This window comes from Candida orthopsilosis (genome assembly GCF_000315875.1).
Source record: "Candida orthopsilosis Co 90-125, chromosome 1 draft sequence".
Lineage (NCBI taxonomy): Eukaryota > Fungi > Ascomycota > Pichiomycetes > Serinales > Debaryomycetaceae > Lodderomyces > Lodderomyces orthopsilosis.
The window spans coordinates 2,846,184-2,871,540 of NC_018292.1; the positions used below are offsets into that span (position 1 = coordinate 2,846,184).

Sequence of the window (25,357 nt, forward strand, 5' to 3'; positions counted from 1 at the left end):
CTTTACTTCTTTTTGCAACTTTTTTTTCTCAGTGGATTTAGATAGAATTCTAAATTTCTGTCCACAGGGTATAATGACATCAAACTTTTGAGAGACAGAAAGGGTAAAGTTGCTACATTGTACTAGAAAGATTCCTATGTATTTCATTCAAAATCACATTCGTAGGTTGATGATTACCTCTTTTCAAAACCTGCAAAACTATGCAAATGTGTGCTCCTTTATAAATCGAGCTTACATAATTCTTGACAAGCTCCCATCAGACCAAATCCTTTTGACTTTTAAAATGGAAAAACTTAGCAGAACCATCAATAGCGTCGTCACTGATGACAAGTCGATCTTTAACCCATTTACTCAATTTATTTTGCACCCTTGGTTGTTTATATCTCTTGTCAACCAAGTAAATCAACGCATAATCATTAGCATGTCTTATACAACGACCTATACTTTGATTTATGGCCTTCATGCACAAGTTTTCATAATACTCACTGGAAGATTCTTTTGCCCGTTGTGCGGAACCTCCCTTTTCTATAACTTGTGATTCGATGAATGTTCTTTTAGCAACAATTTCACCCAGAAATGCATTAGGATAAGGTAAACCAACCATTACCACTGCTCGGGCTAAATTATCGGAAAAGTTAATCCCTTCGGATAATTTCCCACCAACGACTGAAAATAAAATAGCTCCTTTCTTTTGGGAATTAATCACATTTGAGTACTCAAATAGAACGGAATCGACGTTGGATGAGTTTGTCGGTTCTTGAAAAACGGCTTTTAAAGCGGATATTTTTTGGTAAGTATTGGTTTGTTGCCAATGTTGTACAATTTTGTATAGGAAGCTGTAACTACCAAAAAACACGACAACACCACGAGGAACTACTTGACAAACTTGTAAAATAAACTGACCTAATCTATCCATCTGCAACATATCATCTCGTCTATTATACAGGAAATCAAATTCTGAACCCCATTTGTCAACAGTAAAAACTTTCAAGTTATTTTCCGGTATTATATGCTGGCACGAAAATCTTTTTATCTGATGGTCTGGAATTTGTGGCATTAAGAATTTGGTAAAATCTGACATTGGTTCCATAGTACCACCACAAAGCAAAACACATCTAGCTTCTGTTACGATTTCATAGAAGATCACACTGGGATCCAATAGCATGTACCTTAGCTCAAATTCGTTTGCAGATTTATCCCAATAGAATTTTCCTTCTTTTCTAGGGTTGGTTAATGCACGAAGAAATTTAGCAATCTCAAAAAGTACAGGCAAGGAAGCGGCGTGGGGCTCCTCATTTTTTTCCATATATGACTCAATCTTGTAGGCGATTTTCGACTTGGTCAAGTACTCGTCTAGTTTATGTATGTTTACTAGATCTCCAGTGGAATCTAGAAAAATATCCTCCACTTTGACTTCTTTACCTGGTGATGCCAGTTGAGATTCCATAAACTTTGTCAATACTTTGCAAATCTTTGTCAATTTGACTATGTTGATTCGATTTCCACTGTTGAGTTTCTTGGCAAATTTCGTCAAGTATATTTTCAAAGATTGCATTACTTTGTGAAGTTGACTGACGGTAATTTTCACTGAGTACAACGAGGTTATCGAATCAATAATATTATGAGCTTCATCTATAATGACGATTGCGTCTTTGATGTTGAGCCCCCATGCTTCTCGGGCAGATTTTTGGAAAAGTAATTGGTACGGTAGTGAGACAACTTCAGCAGAATCTAGACCTTTTCGTACAGAGTAATAAGGACACGCGTGGAGTTCAGTACCCAATGTTGCAAGATCTTCGATATCACGAATTCGCGATAAACTCAAATCGGAAAACTCTTTAATTAGTGATTGATCTTTTGTTAGATAGGTACAACCTTCTTTGGTCTTCTGTAAATCAATGCAGGCATCGTTGATACTTTGATTACCAAGCTTGGATACTTTTTCATTGACGCACAACTGCTTTCGAGACCCAACTGGCAAGTATTTGGTCCGTTCTGTCATATCATCAAACGAGGCATCAAAGGTTGTAAGTCGTAGCTGACTTGAAAATTGATTCAATTGGGAATGGGTTCTTGAAGAAAAGAATATTTTGGTTTTGCAATTGTATTCCTTGGTCTCGTGCTCTTCACGATGCATTAATCGATTTATTTCCTTGTTGAGTTTTAGGTTCTGTGCTTCGATTAAATCAGACTCGGCATCACTATGGTAATCATCAGGTAGAAATGTCTCTTCCTGAGCAACCTGGCGTCTTTTGACCTTTTGTCGGATTTTCGATTCTGCTCTGATCTTATCTCCATGACTCTTTTCAACTTGATCCAAATGTAGCTCAAACTCTTTGAGTTTCTCTTTTGATTTATCGACTATGGAACTTCTGTAGGACTCTTTCACCCACTCTGGTTCATCATCGCTACTTTCCTCTGACTCTTCGTCCATTACAAATACATGGTTTCTTTTGTACTCTCTTAACCAAGTCATAGTGGAACATATAATTGATAAAGTCTTCCCCGTTCCAGTTGGGCTTTCAAATAGGCCAACTTTGTAACCATTCTCAATAGTATCGTAAATGGCATCCATAAGCTGCACCTGAATGTCATATGGAGTAAATGGATGGTTGTAATTTCGGCAAATGGTTGTGGGACACATTTTCAACAATGGATATATTGTAGATGAATGTTTGTACATGCATCACCTTGAATTAATTGGTTGGATCCTTAGCAATCGACAGAGCCTCAAGTCATAAAAGTGTGCACTATGACCTTTGAAGCTGATCTTGTGGAAAGCCCTTCGATGAGTACGCGTCGTACATCAACACGAAAAAAAAGTGTTGCACAATTTCTAAACCCGAGACCACAACATTGACCAAAAATGTCATCCATTGCAGATATAAAATTGAATCGAGTTGACCTTGCATTAGCTCGTCATGACCCGATTCAACTATCCGATAATCTTCAACTAACGCTAAATCTGTACAATGAGTTGACCATAGTTGAACCACGGTTTCCATCATATCATAATGCAATCAACAAGAATCGACATCGAACGGTATTGAATACCAAGGAAATATTCTCCACCGGGACTATATTGTATTCGGAGGCAGTTAGTAATTTACCTGTGGGTCGGTTTAAGGATGTAGTGTTCAAAAATGCTGATGAATTCTATAATATTACTGCTCAAGATCCTATTATAGTGGAGCACCGATGGACTTCAATTAGTCACCGTACAAGAGATTCCTGGTTGGGGGTATTGTTCAATACTGGTGAGCTTTTGGTTTTAGGTCGTGAAAACCACAATCAATCCTACAATTATAAAGTAAAGATTAATGTATTTGAAGCGTTGGTGAAACTATATCAGATTCCATATTACGAAGGGAGATGGTATGTCAGTGCTGAGGAGTTTAAACGACTCAGGCTAAAGTATTTTGTATTTCATGGTAATGAGTTGGTAGTCGTTGATTTGAGTAACAGAATTACGATTTTCGACTCTAGCATGACTGTGGTGAAACAAATTGATTTTGCTAAGGAGATTGCAAAACTTTCTTGGGAAAATGATACTTTATTGATTATTGGAAAGGATAACTCGCTACTGTTGGTTGGAAACGATATTCGAGAAATCTATTCGCCTCAAAGAGGTCAATTTCAAAAGGTTAAAATAATTCAATATAAAGACAAGACTTTAATCATTGCAGTGTTTATGTCAAAAGTAGTCATCTTTGAAAATGACAATGTATTCGAATATGATACAGAAACTTGGTACACTTGTACATCCATTGTCACCGGAAAAGGCCAGTCCTTGTCGATTGTGTTGGCGTACGAAGATGCCACCATTTTAACACTTTTATTTGATGGAAATAATATATCAAAAATATCCAATGACTTGTCATGGTCATTACTCACGGAAAAGGCATTAAATCAGTTTCAAATATCCCTGGAGGATGCAACAACAGAAGGAAGTATAATTTTACATGGCATTCAGCCAATAACTGATAAGATACTAGGGGTGGTGTACAAAGTATTACCCAAGAATGCTCTCCATTTTCGAATTCCTTCAGAACTAAGTGTCAACTTGGCATTCATACAATTGGAGTCATCGATGGGATTACTCAAAGAGCCCGTAATCAACACATCAATAGCTAGGCTTGCCTGCTTCTACCTTGAGAATTTCCCAACCATACCAGTGGTTATTGATGATTTGACCATGTCACAATTGGACAAGATTGATGTGTTTATACCACTGCTACATGTATTTGTGAGTGAAGTATTGCAGCCTAGAGAGTTGCCGAAACCAACCATAAAGGGTGATTTACAACAGGATTTGATTGATCATTTTGTTCAAAATAACGATGTTGTTGAAAATCAATTTAAGCATTGTTTGGCTACGTTACTTTTGGCTGCACTTGGGAACTTTAAGACCTCGGACAACGGAATGATAGGTAGCTTATACAAACAAGTGAAACATTTTCATACTACTCTAGAGGAAAGCTTACGCAGATATATTGTGGAATTGCTAATTCAAATAAACCAAGGGAAACATGGGAAAAATGAAGTGGACAGGTTTTCTTTAATAGCACAAGGACTTCAACTCGGCCTCAAATTGAATGATGATAAAGTCATACTCAAGGTAGGCATGAATTTTGTTGAGGAGTTCATCATTGATTCCCAAGATGATTCCACTACAATTTCAAATAATATGATAACTTCAACTTCGGGGTATTCTTGGACCACTTGCGACTTAACCAGAATCCCGATTGTTGATAGGAAGACGAAAATAGATGAATTAGGAAGCTTCAAGTACTTGTATGGAGAGCAAAATGCTCCTATAGTGGATACGCTTCGACATGTGATTGACTATTGTTATATTAGTGGAAATAGAATTTACACAGGTCAATTTTGAAAAGAAAGAGGAGAATGCGGGTTGCTAGCTCGCCTCCTAGTGATTGGTATTGTCTTCACTATATTTGGTAGCTTTGCCCACGTTGTACATTACATTTATTCTTTATACAATGAGTTTATTGTTCATTCATTTTACGAACGTTTATGGAAATGTTACACAAAATTGAACGTCTTTTCCGAGTTTGTCCATCCCCACAAATCGGATTAATTATTTTCATATAAAACGAGCATCATTCCGTGTGTATCTACGTATTTCCCAACTTTGTTATACAACAAACTTTTTGTTTGACTCTAGCGAAAGCTAGTTGCAAAAGCGAGTACAATATTTGTTTGAGGCGTCGGTGCACCCAGTGTGTGAAGCACAGAATTCTCTGCCCGCCCTATTGTTAACGTCCGGAATACCGAAATAGGACTAAGATTTGCGCATATAAGATCTTCTTCTATTTCAAAAGCTATTAAGCTTCGACTGCATCGAATCTTGAAAATATACAAAGCTGGAGGTAGAATTTTGAGGACAACTCCTGTATTCTTTTTTTCTCACAAAGTTCTTCATTTGTCAATGGAATTTGTCACGTCATTTTTTATTCTTTTGTTTACTTCTTTTCATTTTGTGGTTGGTAAATCATCAAGAAATAGATGCTGCTGTAATTGAAAATTGGGGGACAGGAAAATCGATAGGGAGGTTGATAGCAAGCTTGAGGTTACTATACACTTGCTTTCTTTGGGGTGCCCTTCAAATTATACGAAACACAATTATTATCAAAATGCGGTAATTTTAATTGATCTCATTAAAAGAGCTGCTTCAGCCAAAATGTTCACCCCATATGATACAGCGTCAGTTAATACTGTAAGCTGATGCTATATTTGGAGAAGAATTCTGTAGTTACGGGCCTTCCTAGAAGGCAGCCATCTGTTTAAGTCAATTGGGAGTATCTATATTTAGCTTTAATAGTGTCGTGTTGTGTTGTGTTGTTTCGTGTCGTGTCGTGCTGTGTTTGAATTACGACAATTATTATCCGACAGCAAACCATTCTCTCACACACACACTCTCTCTTTGTTCATTCATAACAAACAAAAAAAGACTGTATAAAAATTAATTTTCTCTCTCATTCAATTTAATATCCCCTCCAAAAATAATCATTATACTTTTACATTCATCAATTTACTATACATTCATCATATCCCCGTACCCACCAATAGATATATACACCTACATAAAACAATCAATATCCATTCTTAGACAAACCACCACAGCACCTTCACTACTCTACCCTACCACTTATTGTGATACACCAGACTAAACTTAACCAACAAAGAAGAAAAAAAATAGTGAATACGAACAATGTCAGATGAAGTATTTTCTGGCGGAGCCACTACTTCACAACACGTGGATGCTGAAGACGACGATCATTTTGAAAACACCACCTTTAAGTTGAAAAGAACGAGATCTTTAGGTCTACTTGATGAATTCATACCGGAAAAGCTCAAAGATCAATCGTTGGAAACTGAGAAAACGCCGAGAAATACAAATAATGGCGCCAAAACAACCACATCATCAAACGATCATCTGGATGTCAATAATCAACAAAATAGCAATCAATCTACATCGGTATCATCTTCGCCTTCACCAGTTGCTTCTCCTACAACAGGCCCGGCTGTAAATCTACAATCTCCTGAATTGATTCCATATGATGACACCGATGTGGCAGCAGAACCGTCACGCCACGTTGACTATTTATCCCATCAATGGGATGTATCGGATATTTCTAAATCATGGAGATACGTTGTGTCAAACAAACATGATGTGGCCAATGCTGCTCGATTAGAAAACGCTTCATGGAGAACATGGGCACAAAGAAGATCGAATTTGAAAACAATCAGCCCCGAAGTTGTCAATTGGGCAAAGGATACCGATGTTACTTGGCTATATGGTCCAATATTAAAGAACAAAGGGGCTTCTTCCAATGGTGATGGCAACGGAAATGACGAAAATGAGGATGATATAAATCATGAACCCACAGCCACAAGTGCTGTTGCAGGAGATTTATCAATACCTAAAAAAACAAAAAACAAAAATGCACCGAAACCAATATTAAAGAAGCGAACGATAGAAGAATCCATTATCAGTCACACAAATTTGCTTAAATTGGAGTTGGCATCGAGTATTCACCAAAAGAAGAGAGATCAACAATTGAAACAACAACAAGAATTGCGAAAGCAAAACCACGGAACTGATGAATATTTTGACTACAATGCTCTTCTGAATAAACTAAACAGTCAGTATTCCAACAATCAAGCTACAGAAAACTCAAATGTGGTAAAATTTCAAAATTTGCTCAATTCAGACTCGTCATCACCGGCTACTGTTAAACAAGACATTAACAAGCCTGGAAATACCGCTTTGAAAGATAATGAAGCAGAGGGGGCTACAGGGGAGGAAGACAACCACGAAAATGAAAGACATATACACTTCAACGATGTAGTACAACAGTGCATGGCTTGGGATTCTTTTTCAGATGACAATGATGAAGGCGGCTACAGTGAATATGATGATACTGACGAAGTGTATGATGATTACGACGACCAAGTCAACAATAATTTGATTAGAAGCCATTTGTATGAGGGAGACTTGGAAAATGATGAAAGTGGCGACGACGATGACGACGATGGCGACGATGATGAAGGTGGGTTCTTTTTGAAAGTAAGATCTAATTCAAACCCTGCATTAAAATTGGCTCCAAGTCAAGGCTCTTCACCATCAATAAAGGGTCACGACCAAGCTGATTTGGAATCTTTGCCACCCCTCAAACGATGCACGTCTATAAAGTATTTACCTCCAACGACATTGAATTATGGCTCAGACGAAGATTCAAGTGATGAGGATTATCCATATACTTCAAGTTTATCTCATAATGTGGGTAACGACATAAGTAGAGGGTATGATTATTATTATGATTACAATACTGTGTATCCAAGTGATCCATATCAGTATCAAGGATATCATACACCAGATGTAGTTGATGTACCTGAAAATCTAGATATGGGATCAAATGTCAACTACGATCTAATTGATAACAATGACATGGCAGTAGGAACATCAGAACACAATGAACATAGCGGAGGACAAATCATTCATGGAGAGCATAAGGCACATGGAGGAGATGTCTCGCCAACATCACATAGCTCACCTTCATCACCTTTATCGGGGCCCAAAGCGCCTGTGTCATCTTTGGCGCCCCCTGCACATACATACCCATCTCATACCAACCAACTGCATTCTCAATCTATACATATGCCATTCCAATTGAGTGATTCTGAAAGTGATTCAGATGATGACGAGGAAGAAGGATTAAGTATAGGAACTCGAAGGTCGAGTCAAGCTTTGGCTGAACTGATTTTCCATGGACATAACCCGTTAACAGAGAGTAAGAATTAGAAAGGGAGGAAAATAAGAGTGGGGATGAGACTTTAGTTTCTGTCATAGCTATGCTGCTGTAAGATTAGCTTTTTACACGTTGCTTGTTTAAATATGACTGTGGTAAAGTAGTTAGTAGGGAACATTGTATAGGTGTGGTGTGATAAACTAGACTTAAAGTGGTGTAAACATAGATTTGAAATAAACGAAAATTCTCTTCAGTAGTAGATCTATGGAGTCTTCTGTCTGTCTTGTAGCAAATGTGTTGAACGTGGGGTAGTAGACTCCTCGGTTTTTGGCGCGTGACGTAAACAATTTTGCGACACTAGTTTTAGAAAATCCGCCCTCATTCCAATATTGCTCTGCCTACATAGCACACTATACTTTCCCTTTTTTCACAAGAGGCTATAGATTCAAAGCCATACTTGAGTAAAGCTATTGTTGTACTACATGCCATTCTCAATATCACCATTTACTAGTCACAAATTGAAGCCACCTCCGCAAGATGATGATGGTAAATGCGAACTCATAGGTACATTTTCACTCCTAACACAAGCACTCCTTGGATTCATTTGTCTTTCAAGTCTTATAGTCAAGAGGTTTTACGAATACCCTATACGACGAACATGGCCTGTTTGGAGCTTTGACGTAAGTAAACAACTTATCGGGGCATTAGGTGTACACGTTTTTAATGTCATTTTATCAGTGATTAAAACAGCCCCAGGATTGATGGTGTTGATGCTAAAGTATAATAACGAGAATGGTGATGGAGGAGACGAAATTGATGATCCAGATAAAGATGACCCATGTGATTGGTACTTTTTGAATATTGTATTTGATTGTACCATTGGAGTGTATATCCTATACTTGGTTTTCAAAGGAGTCAACTACATTTGCAAACGAATGCTTCATATAACTCAAATCGAAAGTGGTGAATATGGTGATGTTAACAACCCAAGTTGGAGAGCATTTAGTAAACAATTGGCAATTTATTTCACAAGTTTAATGATTACTAAATTCATCTTGTATGGCCTAGTGGAAATTTTCGAACGTGAATTGCTTTGGATTACTTCACATATTTTGCTACGTTGGTTGGATGAATATCCAGATGAAGTTGAAATATTCATTGTCATGTTTACAATCCCCATTATTATGAATTGTTTACAATTGATACTTATTGATAATTTTATTCGAAATCAAGTTTGGTTTGAAAGTAATAAATTGATTAGGTTCAAATACCCCAATTTTGATGAAGAAACTGCTAGTACTCGACAACGAGAGATTGATGAGATTTTGAATACTGAACGGGAGGAGCTCGACGGGGGTAATGATCATCACAGAAGGAGCGGGAATCATAAGCACTACGGATCGACTTCAGTAAATGAATAAATAGCTATGTGTGTTTATTATATACAAGGTTTGGTATAAAATCGTCTTTATATACAAGCTGAAATGGCTTTGACCACCGTCGGCACAAACCGCCTATCTAATACTTTTTATAGTTCAATTCTTAATTGGGTTAGGTGTGAACCCATAACCCTTCATACATGAGGTATACTTGTCAAGAATTGATTTGCAATCTTCGCTATCAACTCCGTGAAATAATACACATTTGTCTCTCTCTTTTCTTTCATCGAGACATACACAACATGGCTTGGGTTTCTGTTCTGATGATGACGACATTACTGGTGTTTAAGAATTGTAGGTTGAAGAAAGATTGTTAGTGGATAAAGATGGAAAGTTTTTCGTAAAAAACTGTGTGTACATTGGATCTGACGTGATGTCATTTTGTTAATTAGTAATTTGATTAATGACGTAAGTCTTTGATCTACGACATGAGATATGCGACATTGTCACTTTTAGAAAGTCCAAGAAATGCCCTAGTTATACCTAGGGTTGTCTTTAAAAAACTCTGTCAACTACTCAATTAGGTTTACGTATCTAGAAGGAGGTGACGAGTATGCCACTTGTCGTAATATTCAAAAGAGTTATACCTTTGCTACTAAAATTTTTCTGTGTGACTATCATGTTTACAATAATCCAACAAAGACTCCCCGAATGACCACATAAGATTCCATTAGATTCTTCTGTGGAAGTATGCATTCGCATCATCTACTTATTCGGATAGCTGTTTTTGTAATTGAGATCCTTTCTACTTCGGAGTGTCCTCCTAAAATGCTTTGAAAACTTTCAAAATCCAAACAACCAAAATCTATGCGAAAAATTGTCAGCACAAACAAATCAAGGACTGCGCCTAAATCTTACATTCAATTATACAAAGTGTTTTAACATAAAATCATTGACACATGGCAGATGAATCATCGAATAACATTAATGTATCTTCATTAGATGAGAGTGTCATTAATTTGAATGATGACCTTCCAATGGAGTCGTCAGAACACTCGTTCAGCTCAATTGACCAACCTTCATCAGCTAGCACCCATCAACGCTTATCTCATTCACATAGAAGAACTGGCTCTTTGACTTCATACAGAAGAAGCATAGACAATGAAAGTGTTGTACTGTTGGGAACTTTTTTCAATGCCGATGATAAAGCGGCGGTTTATTCACCATTGGGACCAAATTCAATATATGAATTGACCGTGGGGTCTGACCAGGCTAGAAGTAGAAAGAATCGAGCACCAAGGAATTCAGTGAAATTAAACGGTGGGACGACTCTTCTATCTAATTTGAATACACCAACTTCTCAAGATATCCCACAAATACAACTAGAGAGATTGAAGAAGAAAGTTTCGAACCGGCTGATAGAAACACGATTTGTTGATGATATCCTTGATGAATACAAAAAGTTTGAGGATAGTTATAAAGCATTAACAGAGGAGTCATTGAGGAAGTTGTCCAAGTCGAACAATAGTACAGTTTCTGCATTCTCCTCCGCGGAACAAATAGATATGAGCCACCTGCTATCAAATGTGCCAGAAGTGTTTCTAGACCCTGATTTCAAACTCGATGATCCAAGGACATTCAAAAAAGTGTTGGAAAATACGAACCTTAAGTTAGAAGAAGACCATATTATTAATGATACTGGGTTACAAGAAAAATTCTCAAATTACCTAGACATTGTTGAAATAAATTTAATATCAGAGATTGAAAAATCATCGGACTCATTCTTTGATGCAATTGGAGATATTGAAAAAATCCAAACAAAATCAGAACATTGTGTGCAAGATTTCAACAAATTGATGCTGAAACTTGATTTACTTGAGAAAAACCAAGCCAAGAAAGGATTGAAGATACTTGAACTGATGCTTCGAAAACAAAACGTAGAGGCGTTGGAGAGGGCAACCATTCAACTTCAATACATCACGACCATATTTCAATTAGCCAATATATCCTTCCGTGAGAACAACTACTTCAAGTGCTTGAATGAAATTGTTGCAACAGAGATTATGATTGCTGGTGTGGAGTTTGAAAATGTGGAGGATCCAGATATAAGGCGAATTTACCCACACATAAATGTATCTAATTTAAGCAACGTCCCGGCGTTAATTCATTTGCGGAACGATCTACAAACGCTAAAGACGGACTGCTCAAAGAAATTCACCGATGACTTTGTTGAACTTCTTTTGAATGATCTTAAATCACATTACGAGAATGTTCCATCGAGGGACACACTAAATAGAATGTATTCAAAGATGGACACTTCTAGGAAATATGCATCCAGGCCCATCAACACATCTTATCTTGATCTAGATGATAGCTTGAAACAAAATTTGAGAGAATATGTGGGATATTTGGCTAAATCTGGTCAACTAGTCAACGCATACACGGTTTATCAAAACCAGTTTATTGGAGAGATCAAAAATATTATCAAGCAGAATCTTCCAACTCAAAAGCCAGAAGAATTTTCACAAACTTCAACTGAAAGCTCACCTGCCCCTAATCAGATTGAAAATAAATCCAATCAACTCAGTGCCAATATCAAAATCCTCACACCAAAGGAATTTGAGAGTATGCTTGCAGAGACGTTTGCACAGTTATCTGAATGTTTGCGTAGGTTATCAGTGCATCAAAAACTTTTGCTTGATGTTGCACTAACAAGCATCCCACCTACTTCTGATGTCAATATTATGTCTTTGGATATCACCAAAGCTATTCACAAAGCAATTGAGTTAACTCAAATTCGGTTAATGAAGGTGATGAATGTGCGTCAAGAGCAAATTACTGATTTACCGCTTCCACTTTACCTTCGTCTATATTCAATCACATCAGCGTACTTGAACGAATGTGAAATGATAAATCCAGCGTTTGAGTTTACTGGAGCTGGAAATGTCTTGAAAGAGTGGTTTCCCAACAAATTGGTTTATTACATACATAGACTACATAATAACCTTTCCAGGCTGGCTGCGAAGAGCTGCATGAGTGAAACTTGGAAGGTTACGGATGACGCTAAAGCCTTGCAACCGGCTCAAACTGCCTTAAATGAGGTTATAGGCTATACGGAATTTATTCAATCAAGTGGAGAAAAAGGCTTTTCAGGATCTCAATGGCTATCATCTATGGACTTTTATGATAACGGAGCACCCGAAGCAGCTCAGTATAAAGAGGGGTTTTCAGCCACCAAGTTGGACATCTATGGAGATGAATTCATGGTTCCCAATTTGGCTGTCGTTGTTCTGGGTCATGTTAAAGAGTATTTGGCTGCATCTAAAGCTTTTCCTAACCATTCTCTCACGATTGAAAGTAACCTTTTGATCTACTTCCGCGACTTGAATTCAAGAGTCTCACAAGCAGTGTTGGGAGCTGGTGCTACAAGGACTGCAGGCTTAAAACACATCACAACAAAGCATTTAGCACTTTGTACTCGATTCATTGAATTCAATGTTGCGTTACTTAGTGTTGTACAAGGTGGCTTCAAAGAAGCACCTGAACAGAATGAGCAATTGACATTCAAGAAGATGGTTGCAGACTACAAGAGTCATGAAACTGAATTGTTTGCCAAGGTTATTACTATAATGGAAGAAAGGACGGTTTTGAGTTGTAATAAGTTGCCAGAGATAAATTGGGCCGAACCGGTTAAGCACCCCCAGCAGTGCCATAGCTACATGGAGAGTCTTGTGAGGGATACTTTGACTGTTTCCAAGGTCTTGATGAGATATTTACCGGAAGCAAAGTATTCGATAATTCTTCTGCGTATTTTTGACAATTACAAACGTCTTTTCGTGGAAACGTACTGTACAAGACTCCCACCATTTAAAGATTTTAACGAGAAACACAATGTACTTCGAGATGTTGATTATTTTAGAGTCAAGTTGAGTGATATATCAGGGTATAAAAATTCTGGTCAAGTGATTTGGGAAAATGTCAACCTGATGCCTACCGAAGAGGATACAAAGATGGATGAAGTAATGCGTAACAATTCAACTGTGGAGACGAAGCGAGAAGAGCCAGCTGTTAAGCTGAAGAATACGTTTGAGCGACTTGTTTCTTCTGCAAGAAGCTCGTTAGAAAGAAGTCCAGCTCCAAAACAGGAAACTTCCCTTGAACCTACACATTCAAGCAATAGTATCAAGGAAGAAGACGAAGAAGCTAATGCAACTACTTCAGAAGAGGTTCAAAATCAAAATAACAAAAAGAAGTTTCCCGATGATTCAAATGTATTGTTTGATGCTGAGGTTGTAGATGAAGAAGAGGCAAAAGAAGAGTCTCCAGCAGATATAAGTATTAGCAAAGAACGAGTGGACTCAAACACAGACAAACAAGTAGAAGCAGGTGGAGAATTAGAGAAAGAAAAGAATGAAGTTGATGATGCGAAGGAGACAGACACCGCAGTTGAGAGACCAGAGGAAGATAAAGACATTGAGAAGGCTGCCGAAATGGATGGCACTCAAAAGGAAGCCAAAGCTGAAGAATCCACAATAAATTCGAAAAATATGGCTTTAACGGAACACCCTAATATTGAAAAGACGGCAAAAGATATTGGTGATGCACCCAAGGATACTAGTATCTCAAAAGATTCACAAGAAACAGACACGGAGTCCCAATCAACCGCAGTTCAAGATCTGAGCACGAAGGATTATGATGCGGAGGCAAAGAAAAAACAAGAATTTACCACAGATGAAGCTTCTTCTTTGACCGAATCAGTTATTGCCAATGGATCTACCAAGAAAAGTGAATCAACTACATCAGAGTTGAGAGATCTTACAAACATTGCACTTAGTAACGACGTTGATAGTGAGCCTGAACCCCAAGAAAAGCGAGCTGATGATGCTGAGGTGATTGACGAGAAAAAACCTGAACAAAGAGAACTCAATAATGATGACCAACCTGCAAAGGATGAGAAATCTGTAGAGACAGTGCAAGAAAAAGATGAACCTGCAAAGACTGGATCAACACAAAAGGAACCCGAAAAGAAAGAATTCGAACAAGAATCGTTGAAGGAAGCCGATGTGATACTGGAAGATCCACCTTCTAAAGTTGATACAAACGTAGATAAAGCTGATAGCGAATTCACAGAGGAAAAAAAATCCGCCACTGACTTACTGACAAATAAAGAGAGTGATAAGACAAAGCTTCCTAACAGTAAACCAATGACGGAGGACAAACAATCTGACAAGTCATCAAACAAGACCAAGAACCAAAAGAAAAAGAACAAGAAGAACAAGAAGAAGAAAAATTGATAACTGTATAAAGGTATTTATATGGCTTCAGTCTCTATTTTGTTTAATTAGAAAGGTTAAATTCACCATTCAAATCTTTTGTGTAAACATTGGCATTTTCTGTGACAATTGCATCAATCAATGAATGAGGAGTTACGTCAAATGCCGGATTCCAAACATCGATTCCAGGGGTGGCGATCCCCACGGTAACTTTATCACCTACATCTTCACCATTCAATTGGGGACCAACTAGAGTTGTCAATTCATCTTTTGGTCTCTCTTCGATCTTGATATCCGAGCCTTGTTTTGTCTTTAAATCAATTGTAGTTCTTGGAGCAGCAACGATAAACTTGATATTTGTGTTCTGAATGGAGTTGAAGTAGTTGGAAATTGTGGCCAATTGGAACGTACCAATCTTGTTTGCAGTATCACCATTCTCAACGATTCTATCTGCTCCAACAATAATAAATTTGACGGGAGCTTTGTTGTTCGTCTTGGATTCAGTGTTCAAGGTGTTTATCAATGAGGACACCATATTATCACAAATCAAAGTGAATGGGACTTTCTCGTAATCTAATTCATAAGTGGTTAATTTTGCACCTTGATTGTACGGTCTCGTCTCCAAAGGAAAGACTTTTTCTAAATAAAATTGTTCATTTGATTGCTCCTTGTTTAACGCATGATATGTTGAGCGAATGATCCCAAGCGCTGTACCGTGACCTGAAGTAGCCAATGATCCAGTATTACATATAGTGACTATGGAAAATGGACCTTCAAAATTTTCCTTTCTTAATGACTCTTTAATATAGTTTAACCCATTTTCACCAATCTTGTAATTATTTGCCAAATCTTCATCGTATAATTTAGTAGCGTAATTTAATAGCTGGTTGTATATTTCTTCATTTAGTGGTTGAGTATTCTCATATTTGGCCAAAAGCTCTTTTATGTCGTTGATCGCATTGGCCAAATTGACAGCAGTAGGACGTGAACTAATCAAGTAGTCCAAAGACTGAAGGAGGTGATTTACATTACGGCCACCAGAGTTTTCATTTAAATAGTTGTAGGTATCAACAACTACCGCAAAAGCTCCAACAATGGCAATTGCTGGCGCGCCTCTCACTTGCATAGACTTGATTGAATTGAAAGCATCTCCGATTGTCGTAATTGGGATGTATGTTGTTGCATAGGGTAATACCAACTGATTTAGGATATCTAACTTAATGTTATCTCTATCGAACTTGATAGCTTGTAGTGTCTTTGTTTGATCACTCATGTTTGATGGACTATTGATGGACCCCGTGGGTTTAAATGAAGTTGAATTTTTTTTTTTGTTGCAAATTCGAAAATTGTGGCTCACAACAGAGAAAATCCTGGATAAAGTTCAGTTTTATAAATACTTGGCTCTTAATTCTACACAGAAGCTACACCGCTACATATGTCGACCCCACAGAAATAAGTACATTAAGCTATTCCTAAAGGATTAGACGTCTGATACCTTCGATTTGCCATTCCTCCTTCAATGGATTCCACTTACAACCAAGCAACTTTTGTCCAGTTATGGGACATCTTCCACCTTTATTTATATCGTAATTCTTCTCTTCTTTTGGACCCTTTGCACCTTCCTCATTATCTGAATGCACTTCTTCTTCTTCTTCTTCTTCTTCTTCTTCTTCTTCTTTTGATTCCGCCTCAACTTTCTTTGCAACTATTATATGTGATTTTTCCAAGTAATTATAAATACACGAATAATCAAACACATATCCTGTTTCAATAACTGCAGGATTGGTCATCTCTTTTTTGCATAAGGGACATAATTTACCTGACTTAAAGGGCTTTCTCTGTTTTACAGATTTATCACGCTTAGCAAATGAACGTAATATTGCTGATAATCTAGATGGTGGTGGTAACGTGAAATTGAGTGAATTACCCAGGTTCTTGAGTAATTTTGCTGAAAAGTTGGAGTTATTCCACCATTCGAGGAATTTCAAAGTGAATATGGCAACAGGGAAAAATGTTCCTAAGACAAGTTTAACCATTTTCCACGATGGATTGGTGATGTTGTTCAGTACAAAATGTAAAAGTAACTCGGCAGTTGTAGGTGGAGCAATCTTATTATGTTTTTTTGTTTCCGATAACTTCTGTTGTGGTTCGTTTTTGTCGTAATCGTATTGGTTTAATCGGGAATAGTTCATTTTGAATAAATAGGTTAAAATCGTGGGAGATTTCGATGATCCACTCAAGTACATTAAAGTGGTGATGAAGTTGGCCAAACGGTAAGCACTTTGAACATAGGGGTATATCTCAACAAATTTCCTCTTCAATTTAATCTTTAAATTCTCCTTTTTAGTAAGTGACTCGTGGGTATTTAGTTGATTGGTAATGTATTTAGTATACCATACTTCGTAACAGTAGTTTAACTTTTCCGACAAGAAAGCGGTCCCCGTGACTTCAAATATGGATATAAACTTTTGTAATGTTGTGATCTTTCTCCTTTCCTCAATCATAGATGGGACTAGCTGGGTCAACTTAGAACTGTTAAACTGGCCTTCCGACAAAGGTGTTTGATTCACTCTTTTTAGACCATAAAAGTTTTCAGTAAATGAACCTTGCCAATAAGTGAGAAAATACCATTCTATAAAACTCCTCAATGCCAAATTGATCTCATCAAAATAGTTGTTTACTTTTAACAAGTACCTGGGGTATCTACTGGCATAATGGACAAGAATATACCTCAATGATGGTGATAATAAGGATTCCAACTGATTAGCTGAGATAAGTTCAAATAATGTTGGTCTTTCTGAATCTAGTTGGGATGCATCTAAGGATGAGTAGTATTCCATGGTGGGTTTTCGATTGTCTTAGTCGCTTGAACTCCAATGGCAATCCTTTCCCTGAAATTTTTAATTTTTGTTTTTCTCTTCAGTTCAACTTTTTGTGGAGAAATTTTCATTTCAATCCGAGGTGTAATATGTCTCACACACACAGATGACAACTATACCAAGTTTAAAGCAGCTTATTGCCAGCAACGGCATTTCCCAAAGAAAGGTGAAGGAGTTTGGTTTAGTTCAATCAGACATCGATCGGTTTACAGATGTTGCACAGATGCCCAATGCTGCTACTTATACAACGATTCCCAATTTGGTTGCAAAAGATGGCACCATCTACACTTTCAGCAATGGCGGATCTACTACATCTAATCATATACATTCAGACTTGTTAACATCTCATCCCGGGTCTGAAGCTTCGCAGTTTTCAGAGATTGCTGATTCGACATTACAAACATCGCAAGAGTTGATATTATCTGATAATAATATTTAAATGTTACTTAGTTTTGAGTTCCTCAATGTCTAGAATAATGTCCTTGATGGTTCCATTTGACACAAGTTATACTCAAACTTGAATCCATATTTCACAAATATTTCCCAAAAGTTTAAATCAAATACTTGGTAATCACCAAATTCAATTGTTGCGTGTTGTCCATCTGTTGGGTCATTCGATATAAGCTTCAATCTCTTGAACCAATATAGAGTTTGTCCTTGTCCCTGTTTTTTATCAGTAGAAGCGTCACCAAATGGTGAGGGGCTTCTATTGTTAGATTCAAATTGGCTCTTGTATGGTTTCCAACCAATTTCAAATAAGCAACTCTCGGCAATCAAGTTTTCAGCTGGTGTTAACCCATAGTAATATCCATAGAACAAAACAAACGTCAACTCCGTTACTAACGCCGAGGACTCAGAAATATCTCGCGGCGACAAGTTCTTGATCTCATCAGTCAAGCTCTTGAATCCATAATAAGCTCTGATTTTATTCCAATGAGATTGAAACTTGCTCAATTGGGTTGGATGTTTAAAGCTGAAATTTGTAAATTGTGAATAATAATTTGGTTGAACACTTTTAGGTAAATATGGTTTGTAAATTGGTGAAGTAAATTGATTGAATTCTGTTGAGTCAATAAGAATCTTGAATTCTTCATTATTTCGCTTTGAAGCAAATGATATCACCAAATCTTGGATTCCAGGTGGTGCACGAACCAAATCCATATTGGAAAACAAATTACGTTCTGTTTTGGATAAGGGGGAATTGGAAATCACTGTCTTGTATTTCTCTAGATCAATATCCTCAAGTTCCAATGGCTTGAAAGGTATGTTTGATTCAGGCTTTATTGAGTTCAACTCGGACACTTCATCTTGAAGGGCCGGTTTTTCTGGTGTTTCAGGTAAGCCAACTGCTGCTGCAGCAGACCATTTGAGTCCACCAACTGGCTTTGAAGGCGTTGTTGCTGGTCTCAATGTTCTGACAATAGCTGGTGATGCCATTTCTGGACTTTGTTGAGTAGTTGGTACATGATTTGAAGCTTGCGCAGTGGAATGGGTAACAGAATGTGTCTGTGAAACGTGTCGATGCTCTGCATTATCATTGGAATGTGTCGCATGAGCCTGGTTGGCTTTAGGTAGCTGCTGTGAATGATGGATCTGGTTCTGCTGCTGGTGTTGTTGGCTATAACTAGGTTGTTCACTTGAGCTTCGGCTCGACATCTTTGGTGGTGTTGGCGATTTTGATTTTTTCTCAACATGACCATTTTTCACTACGCTAGCACTATCAACAGATGTTGCTACTGTTGAAGTGTCTTCATGAATTTCCGAATAATCTTCATCTGTAGCTGAGATTTGGTTGAATATGTCATCGTACAACTCAGTATCTTTAGTGAAATCAGTATCTCCGTGCTTGTCCAAATAATCTTCCAAATCACCCTTCAATGCGAAAATAAGGTTGAAATCGGTAACCATACCATTCTTTAGCTGTTTGATCAACTTACGCAACTTTTTCTGATGAAATTTGTTATTTGAAACCGTGGCTTGTATTTTCTCTTTTTTGGCCTCAATCGTGGCAAGGTTATTCTTTCGCAACTTTTTTGACGCCAACTTTTCATATTCATGAGTATACTTATCTGTTTGTTCCTTGAGTTGCGATATCGAGTCTTTGAAATATCTAATCAAGTCTACTGCTTCCTCTGACAACTCATCATATAGACTTTCATCTTCTTCTTCACTACTTTCTTCATCTTCACTTTCATCTTCTTCCTCCTCTCCATTTTCATTATCGGCAAATGCCATCATGATCGACTGATTCGAAAACGACTTCAATTTTGTCTGTTTTTCAACGAGTTTGTAAGTTTCCATTGCATCTTCAATCGTGCTTTTGTTTTCAGAAAGCTTGGCACTGTATGAAGTCCCCACTGGTCCCAATGTATTAACGGCATCATTCAGTAGCCAATGTTTAATCTGTTCTCGAAACTTCTGTAGTTTCTTTATCTCCTTTTTTAAATCATTTGCTAGTTTCTCTTTCTCTCTTTGATTATCTGAATCATCCTCGGTATTCGTTAGACTTTCATACCTTTCATAATGGTAGTTGAAATCTTGTAAACCCTCTTGGATTCGTTTGAAAATAATATCTATGTCCCTGTTATAATGTTAGTATATCATGCATATGCATTCAACGGTCCCAGAGGGGTAACATACTTTTGTAGTTTTCTATTCGCCATTACTCTGCTTTTCGTACTCCAGAACTCTGTAATCGTGTACTCTTCGAAATTTTTCTCATAGCGTCAAAAAACGAAAAATTTGTTTGGTGCAAAAAAACTGAAGACGGAAAAAAATGATAGTTGCATTAGTCAAAGAGTAGTATATCGATTATATGTGTACCTTATTTTATTATACTTTCTATACAACAAAGATCAACTTTCTTTTCTAATCTACAATTCATCATGATCTATGTCATCATCTGAATCATCATCTCCAAACTTGGCATCTCCTTCTCCAGGTGCTGCTCCTCCTGCACCTCCGTATAATTTAGCAGTTATTGGGTTGGCAACATCAATCAATTTTTGTTTTTGTTCTTCAAATTCTTCTGCAGTTGCGGTATCAAAGTTATCTTCAATAAATTCCAAAGTCTCCTTAATGGCATCATCCAAAGTTTCCCTATCATCGTCTTCCAATTTAGATCCCAATCCTGTTTCAGATTTATCATTCAATTGACCTTTCAAAAGATGGGCATAGTTTTCTAATGAGTTTCTGGCTTCAATCTTTTCCTTCAATTCTTGGTCTTGTTGTGCATATTTCTCAGCTTCTTCCACCATTCTATCAATATCTTCTTTGGATAATCTACCTTTGTCGTTGGTGATGGTAATCTTTTGAGTCTTACCAGTACCTTTCTCCAAAGCAGAAACATTCAAAATACCATTGGCATCGATATCAAAAGTAACTTCAATTTGTGGGACACCTCTTGGAGCTGGTGGGATACCAGACAATTCGAATTTACCCAACAAGTTGTTGTCCTTGGTCTTGGCTCTTTCACCTTCGAAGACTTGAATCAAGACACCTGGTTGGTTATCAGCATAAGTGGAGAAAGTTTCTGATTTCTTGGTTGGAATAGTAGCATTTCTTGGAATCAATTTGGTCATGATACCACCAGCAGTTTCAATACCTAATGACAATGGAGCAACATCCAACAAGACGATGTCATCAACACCTTCTTCACCACTCAAAACACCAGCTTGAACAGCAGCACCATAAGCAACAGCTTCATCTGGGTTAATACCTTTAGAAGCCTTTTTGCCATCAAAGAATTGTTCCAATAATTCTTGAACCTTTGGAATTCTTGTGGAACCACCAACCAAAACAATATCATCAATTTCAGATTTTTTGACATTACCATCCTTCAATACTTGTTCAACTGGTTTCAAAGTCTTTCTGAATGAAGCCATGTTTAATTCTTCAAATTTAGCTCTGGAAAGAGTTTCTGAAAAATCAATACCATCAACAAAAGAGTCAATTTCAACTCTAGTTGACATTTGTGATGACAAAGTTCTCTTGGCCTTTTCAGCTTCTCTCTTTAATTTTGAAATGGCTTTAGGGTTGGAAGAAACGTCGATATTGTGCTTCTTTTTGAATTGTTTAGCCAAGTACCTAACAACTTTGTGATCAAAATCTTCACCACCCAAATGAGTATCACCAGCAGTAGCCAAAACTTCAAAAACACCACCTTCAATCGACAACAATGAGACATCAAAAGTACCTCCACCCAAGTCATAAACAATAATTTGTTTTTCTTCGTTGGTCTTATCTAATCCATAGGCAATAGCAGCGGCAGTTGGCTCATTAACAATTCTCAAAACGTTCAAACCAGCAATAGTACCAGCGTCTTTAGTAGCTTGTCTTTGAGCATCATTAAAGTAAGCTGGGACAGTGACAACTGCATGAGTAACTTTCTTACCAAGGTACTCTTCAGCAATTGACTTCATTTTACCCAAAATCATACCAGAAATTTCTTCTGGTGTGAAAACTTTATGTTCACCATTGTAATCAACCGAAACAACAGGTCTATTTCCCTTATTTTCAATCTTGTATGGTAAATGTTTCAATTCCTTTTGGACAGTATCATCATTATACTTCAAACCAATCAATCTCTTGATATCAAACACAGTGTTGTTGACATTAGAAGCAGCTTGATTTTTAGCTGCATCACCAACTAATCTTTCATCACCATTGAAAGCAACATAAGATGGAGTTATTCTATTACCTTGGTCATTGGCTAGTATTTCAACTTTACCATTCTTCATAACACCAACACATGAGTAAGTAGTACCCAAATCAATTCCAATAACAGTTCCATAATTTTCATGAGCATCATCATCAGATGAAGCGGCAAGTGCAAATGAGTGTTTAGATGAGGCTAAAAATGGTATCAATACCACTAAAGCCACATAAAGTAACCCAAGACGTGGAAACCAAGAGTTTGATCTCATCTTCTATAATCTATGTGTGGTTAATGGAAGAAAAGAAGAACTAAACTTGTGGTTGAAAAATTGGTTTAGATTTATACTATTTTTTCAGTGCACACAACGCACTCTCTTTGACGTGTTAGATTTTGTTCTCACACAAGTAATATATAAATACAGAGATCTTACACCACAATTGATGTACGTGCAGGAATTAAAAGTTTACGTGTCCAATATTAATAAATCTGTATTGGACTACATGTCTGTGCTTAATAATTGTACCATGATATGTGACTCTTGTTTTGGATGAATGAGTGTGCAATTTGGAACCCCAGAGAATACAATAGAAAATTGTGTCTCTGTGTGATTGATATGACGTGGCAATTTTTATTACAAAAGTAAGCGCTACCAACTGAATTCAAGATTTGTGCTACCAAATGAACTCGCCATAAGTCAACTCGATATTTCATGACAAATAAATAGCCCTCAAAAAATCGAGATGGAGTTGATGGATCTCTTTCTTCTGTGTAAACTGTGTAGAACTCTTCTTAGGTGCACACAACTTTTTTATCTCCAAATGTATGTTTGTTTTTTTATTCCTTTTTTCTCCTCCTCTTTACTTTTTGTGTTATTGTTGGTTCTGGAAAGGTCGTGTACTGATATACAAATAAATCTGCAATGTCCAAAAATCGAAATCCAAAATTAAATGTATGACTTCTCTCCCTCTCGAAAACTTGATCCATTCGTCATCCCTTGCCAAAACCCAAAGCTCATCTCTAAGATTTTTATATATACATACATCTACTAAAGCTACAATTGCAACAATGAATTCCCCACATGGAGAAATACCTAAATCTTTCAACACCAATAGAAGAACTTCAGTGTCAGCAGAGGCATTGAATCCAGCAAAGTTAAAGTCAGAGAGTTGGAGACCACCACAAAATAATTTATCTACGACGGAAGAAGAATCAGTAGCAGATAGTTTAAAAAATAACTTTCTTTTTAAGCAATTGGATGAAAACTCAAAGAAAACTGTCATATCGGCATTAGAATCCAAGACTTTCAAAAAGGATTCAGTAATCATTAAACAAGGAGATGAAGGTGACTTCTTTTACATAATAGAGTCTGGTACAGTGGACTTTTACGTCAATGATGTCAAGGTAAGTACAAGCAGTGATGGATCATCATTTGGAGAGTTGGCATTAATGTATAATGCGCCAAGAGCTGCTACTGTAATTGCCGTCACTGATGTCACTGCATGGGCGTTGGATCGTTTAACTTTCCGTCGTATCTTATTGGAAGGTAGTTTTAATAGAAGGTTGATGTATGAAGATTTCCTTAAAGACATTGAAATTTTAAAGTCACTTTCTGATCAAGAACGTTCTAAATTGGCTGATGCATTGAGTACAGAAAGATATCAAAAGGGTGATAAGATTGTTACCGAAGGTGAACAGGGTGAAAATTTTTATCTTATTGAAAGTGGAACATGTCAAGTTTATAATGATAAATTGGGAGAAATTAAGAAGTTGGGTAAAGGTGATTATTTTGGAGAGTTGGCATTGATTAAAGAATTACCTAGACAGGCTACTGTTGAAGCTTTAGATAATGTTATAGTTGCAACCTTGGGCAAATCAGGGTTTCAAAGATTATTGGGTCCTGTGGTTGATGTGTTAAAAGATAAAGATCCAACTAAAATTCAGGATCCAACGATTGTAAATTAAATAGTCAAGTAAAGCGTGCAAGTTTGAATTGAGAATGACAATTTTGTAGACTTCATTTGGTTGCGCTTTGAATAAAATCACCTTAATTGACTTCCCGAAAAATTCAAAAACAAATCACTTCCAACAAACACCTAGAGAACACATAATACGCCATGAATATAGGAATATTGCCATTCACTCGTGGGGGTAAATTACCTTACTGGTTGCTCTTTATTTCCATTGTATCCATTTTCAATTCATTACAAACCTACCAAAAAGACTTGACTTTAACTAAACGAGTATACAATGCCAAACCACAACAAGTAACAAACTTATCAGCAAGAACTTTTGGGACTTGGACATTGATTACGTCTATAGTTAGACTATATGGAGCTTACCATATCACCAATCCACAAGTATATCAGTTGACTCAGTTCACTTTTGGCGTGGCTGCATTCCATTTTTTGAGCGAGTGGTTAGTTTACAAAACTACTCTGTTGGGTAAAGGTTTGATGGGGCCCTTAGTTGTGAGTAGTTTGAGTTTAGGTTGGATGTGGTTATATAAGGATTTTTATGTTTTTTGAATGAGGATTGAGTGGGACGAAATTTCGTATTGGAAATAGTTGTAAATATGTTTTTATTGAATGACCTGATCTGTTAGAAATTATATGCCTTATCTGTAAGTATAGTGTTTCATTCCTTGTTTTAAAGTTCTTACCAAGGACAAAAGTTTTTTGCTTTATTTTGGAGCAAAATTGTATACTGTTATCAAGGGTTTATTCGATCTCCTTTCAATATTATAAAGCTTCTGGGTAACAAAGACTTCAATCATATTTTTATTTCTCATGTAACGATCAAAATAAGAAAAAGGGGATAGGAGATGTGTCCGACTCAAAGTCCAAACTGTTCCAGCTTTGATAACAGAACTTAGAGAGAGTTGCAAAAAATAGTAAAG

At 37.0% G+C, this 25,357-nt stretch overlaps 13 protein-coding genes across 13 annotated transcripts; 7 read left to right on the plus strand and 6 right to left on the minus strand. All coding sequences in view use genetic code 12, as the record gives it.

Annotated features, from left to right (window-relative positions):
* Positions 1–256: 256 nt before the first annotated feature.
* On the minus strand, positions 257–2,683 carry CORT_0A13090 (Chl1 protein; the record flags this gene model as incomplete). Its single annotated transcript, XM_003867082.1, has 1 exon — positions 257–2,683. One exon carries the CDS (start codon positions 2,681–2,683, stop codon positions 257–259), a length of 2,427 nt encoding a protein of 808 aa, XP_003867130.1.
* Positions 2,684–2,866: 183 nt separating this feature from the next.
* On the plus strand, positions 2,867–4,891 carry CORT_0A13100 (hypothetical protein; the record flags this gene model as incomplete). The annotated part of the gene is made up of 1 exon (XM_003867083.1): positions 2,867–4,891. One exon carries the CDS (start codon positions 2,867–2,869, stop codon positions 4,889–4,891), a length of 2,025 nt encoding a protein of 674 aa, XP_003867131.1.
* Positions 4,892–6,232: 1,341 nt separating this feature from the next.
* CORT_0A13110 (Reg1 protein phosphatase regulatory subunit) lies at positions 6,233–8,326 on the plus strand (the record flags this gene model as incomplete). Its single annotated transcript, XM_003867084.1, has 1 exon — positions 6,233–8,326. One exon carries the CDS (start codon positions 6,233–6,235, stop codon positions 8,324–8,326), a length of 2,094 nt encoding a protein of 697 aa, XP_003867132.1.
* Positions 8,327–8,755: 429 nt separating this feature from the next.
* On the plus strand, positions 8,756–9,694 carry CORT_0A13120 (hypothetical protein; the record flags this gene model as incomplete). Its single annotated transcript, XM_003867085.1, has 1 exon — positions 8,756–9,694. One exon carries the CDS (start codon positions 8,756–8,758, stop codon positions 9,692–9,694), a length of 939 nt encoding a protein of 312 aa, XP_003867133.1.
* A 114-nt stretch (positions 9,695–9,808) lies between these two features.
* On the minus strand, positions 9,809–9,988 carry CORT_0A13130 (Cox17 copper metallochaperone; the record flags this gene model as incomplete). The annotated part of the gene is made up of 1 exon (XM_003867086.1): positions 9,809–9,988. One exon carries the CDS (start codon positions 9,986–9,988, stop codon positions 9,809–9,811), a length of 180 nt encoding a protein of 59 aa, XP_003867134.1.
* Positions 9,989–10,611: 623 nt separating this feature from the next.
* Positions 10,612–14,946, plus strand: CORT_0A13140 (Vps54 protein; the record flags this gene model as incomplete). The annotated part of the gene is made up of 1 exon (XM_003867087.1): positions 10,612–14,946. One exon carries the CDS (start codon positions 10,612–10,614, stop codon positions 14,944–14,946), a length of 4,335 nt encoding a protein of 1,444 aa, XP_003867135.1.
* A 43-nt stretch (positions 14,947–14,989) lies between these two features.
* Positions 14,990–16,198, minus strand: CORT_0A13150 (Mri1 protein; the record flags this gene model as incomplete). Its single annotated transcript, XM_003867088.1, has 1 exon — positions 14,990–16,198. The coding sequence occupies one exon, from the start codon at positions 16,196–16,198 to the stop codon at positions 14,990–14,992; it is 1,209 nt and encodes a 402-aa protein (XP_003867136.1).
* A 199-nt stretch (positions 16,199–16,397) lies between these two features.
* Positions 16,398–17,765, minus strand: CORT_0A13160 (Pex12 protein; the record flags this gene model as incomplete). The annotated part of the gene is made up of 1 exon (XM_003867089.1): positions 16,398–17,765. One exon carries the CDS (start codon positions 17,763–17,765, stop codon positions 16,398–16,400), a length of 1,368 nt encoding a protein of 455 aa, XP_003867137.1.
* A 145-nt stretch (positions 17,766–17,910) lies between these two features.
* On the plus strand, positions 17,911–18,243 carry CORT_0A13170 (hypothetical protein; the record flags this gene model as incomplete). The annotated part of the gene is made up of 1 exon (XM_003867090.1): positions 17,911–18,243. One exon carries the CDS (start codon positions 17,911–17,913, stop codon positions 18,241–18,243), a length of 333 nt encoding a protein of 110 aa, XP_003867138.1.
* Positions 18,244–18,272: 29 nt separating this feature from the next.
* On the minus strand, positions 18,273–20,467 carry CORT_0A13180 (Not3 protein; the record flags this gene model as incomplete). The annotated part of the gene is made up of 2 exons (XM_003867091.1): positions 18,273–20,385; positions 20,445–20,467. The coding sequence occupies 2 exons, from the start codon at positions 20,465–20,467 to the stop codon at positions 18,273–18,275; spliced, it is 2,136 nt and encodes a 711-aa protein (XP_003867139.1).
* Positions 20,468–20,677: 210 nt separating this feature from the next.
* CORT_0A13190 (Kar2 protein) lies at positions 20,678–22,729 on the minus strand (the record flags this gene model as incomplete). Its single annotated transcript, XM_003867092.1, has 1 exon — positions 20,678–22,729. The coding sequence occupies one exon, from the start codon at positions 22,727–22,729 to the stop codon at positions 20,678–20,680; it is 2,052 nt and encodes a 683-aa protein (XP_003867140.1).
* Positions 22,730–23,412: 683 nt separating this feature from the next.
* On the plus strand, positions 23,413–24,423 carry CORT_0A13200 (Bcy1 protein kinase A regulatory subunit; the record flags this gene model as incomplete). Its single annotated transcript, XM_003867093.1, has 1 exon — positions 23,413–24,423. The coding sequence occupies one exon, from the start codon at positions 23,413–23,415 to the stop codon at positions 24,421–24,423; it is 1,011 nt and encodes a 336-aa protein (XP_003867141.1).
* A 152-nt stretch (positions 24,424–24,575) lies between these two features.
* Positions 24,576–24,986, plus strand: CORT_0A13210 (Erg28 protein; the record flags this gene model as incomplete). The annotated part of the gene is made up of 1 exon (XM_003867094.1): positions 24,576–24,986. The coding sequence occupies one exon, from the start codon at positions 24,576–24,578 to the stop codon at positions 24,984–24,986; it is 411 nt and encodes a 136-aa protein (XP_003867142.1).
* Between the last annotated feature and the right edge of the window lie 371 nt (positions 24,987–25,357).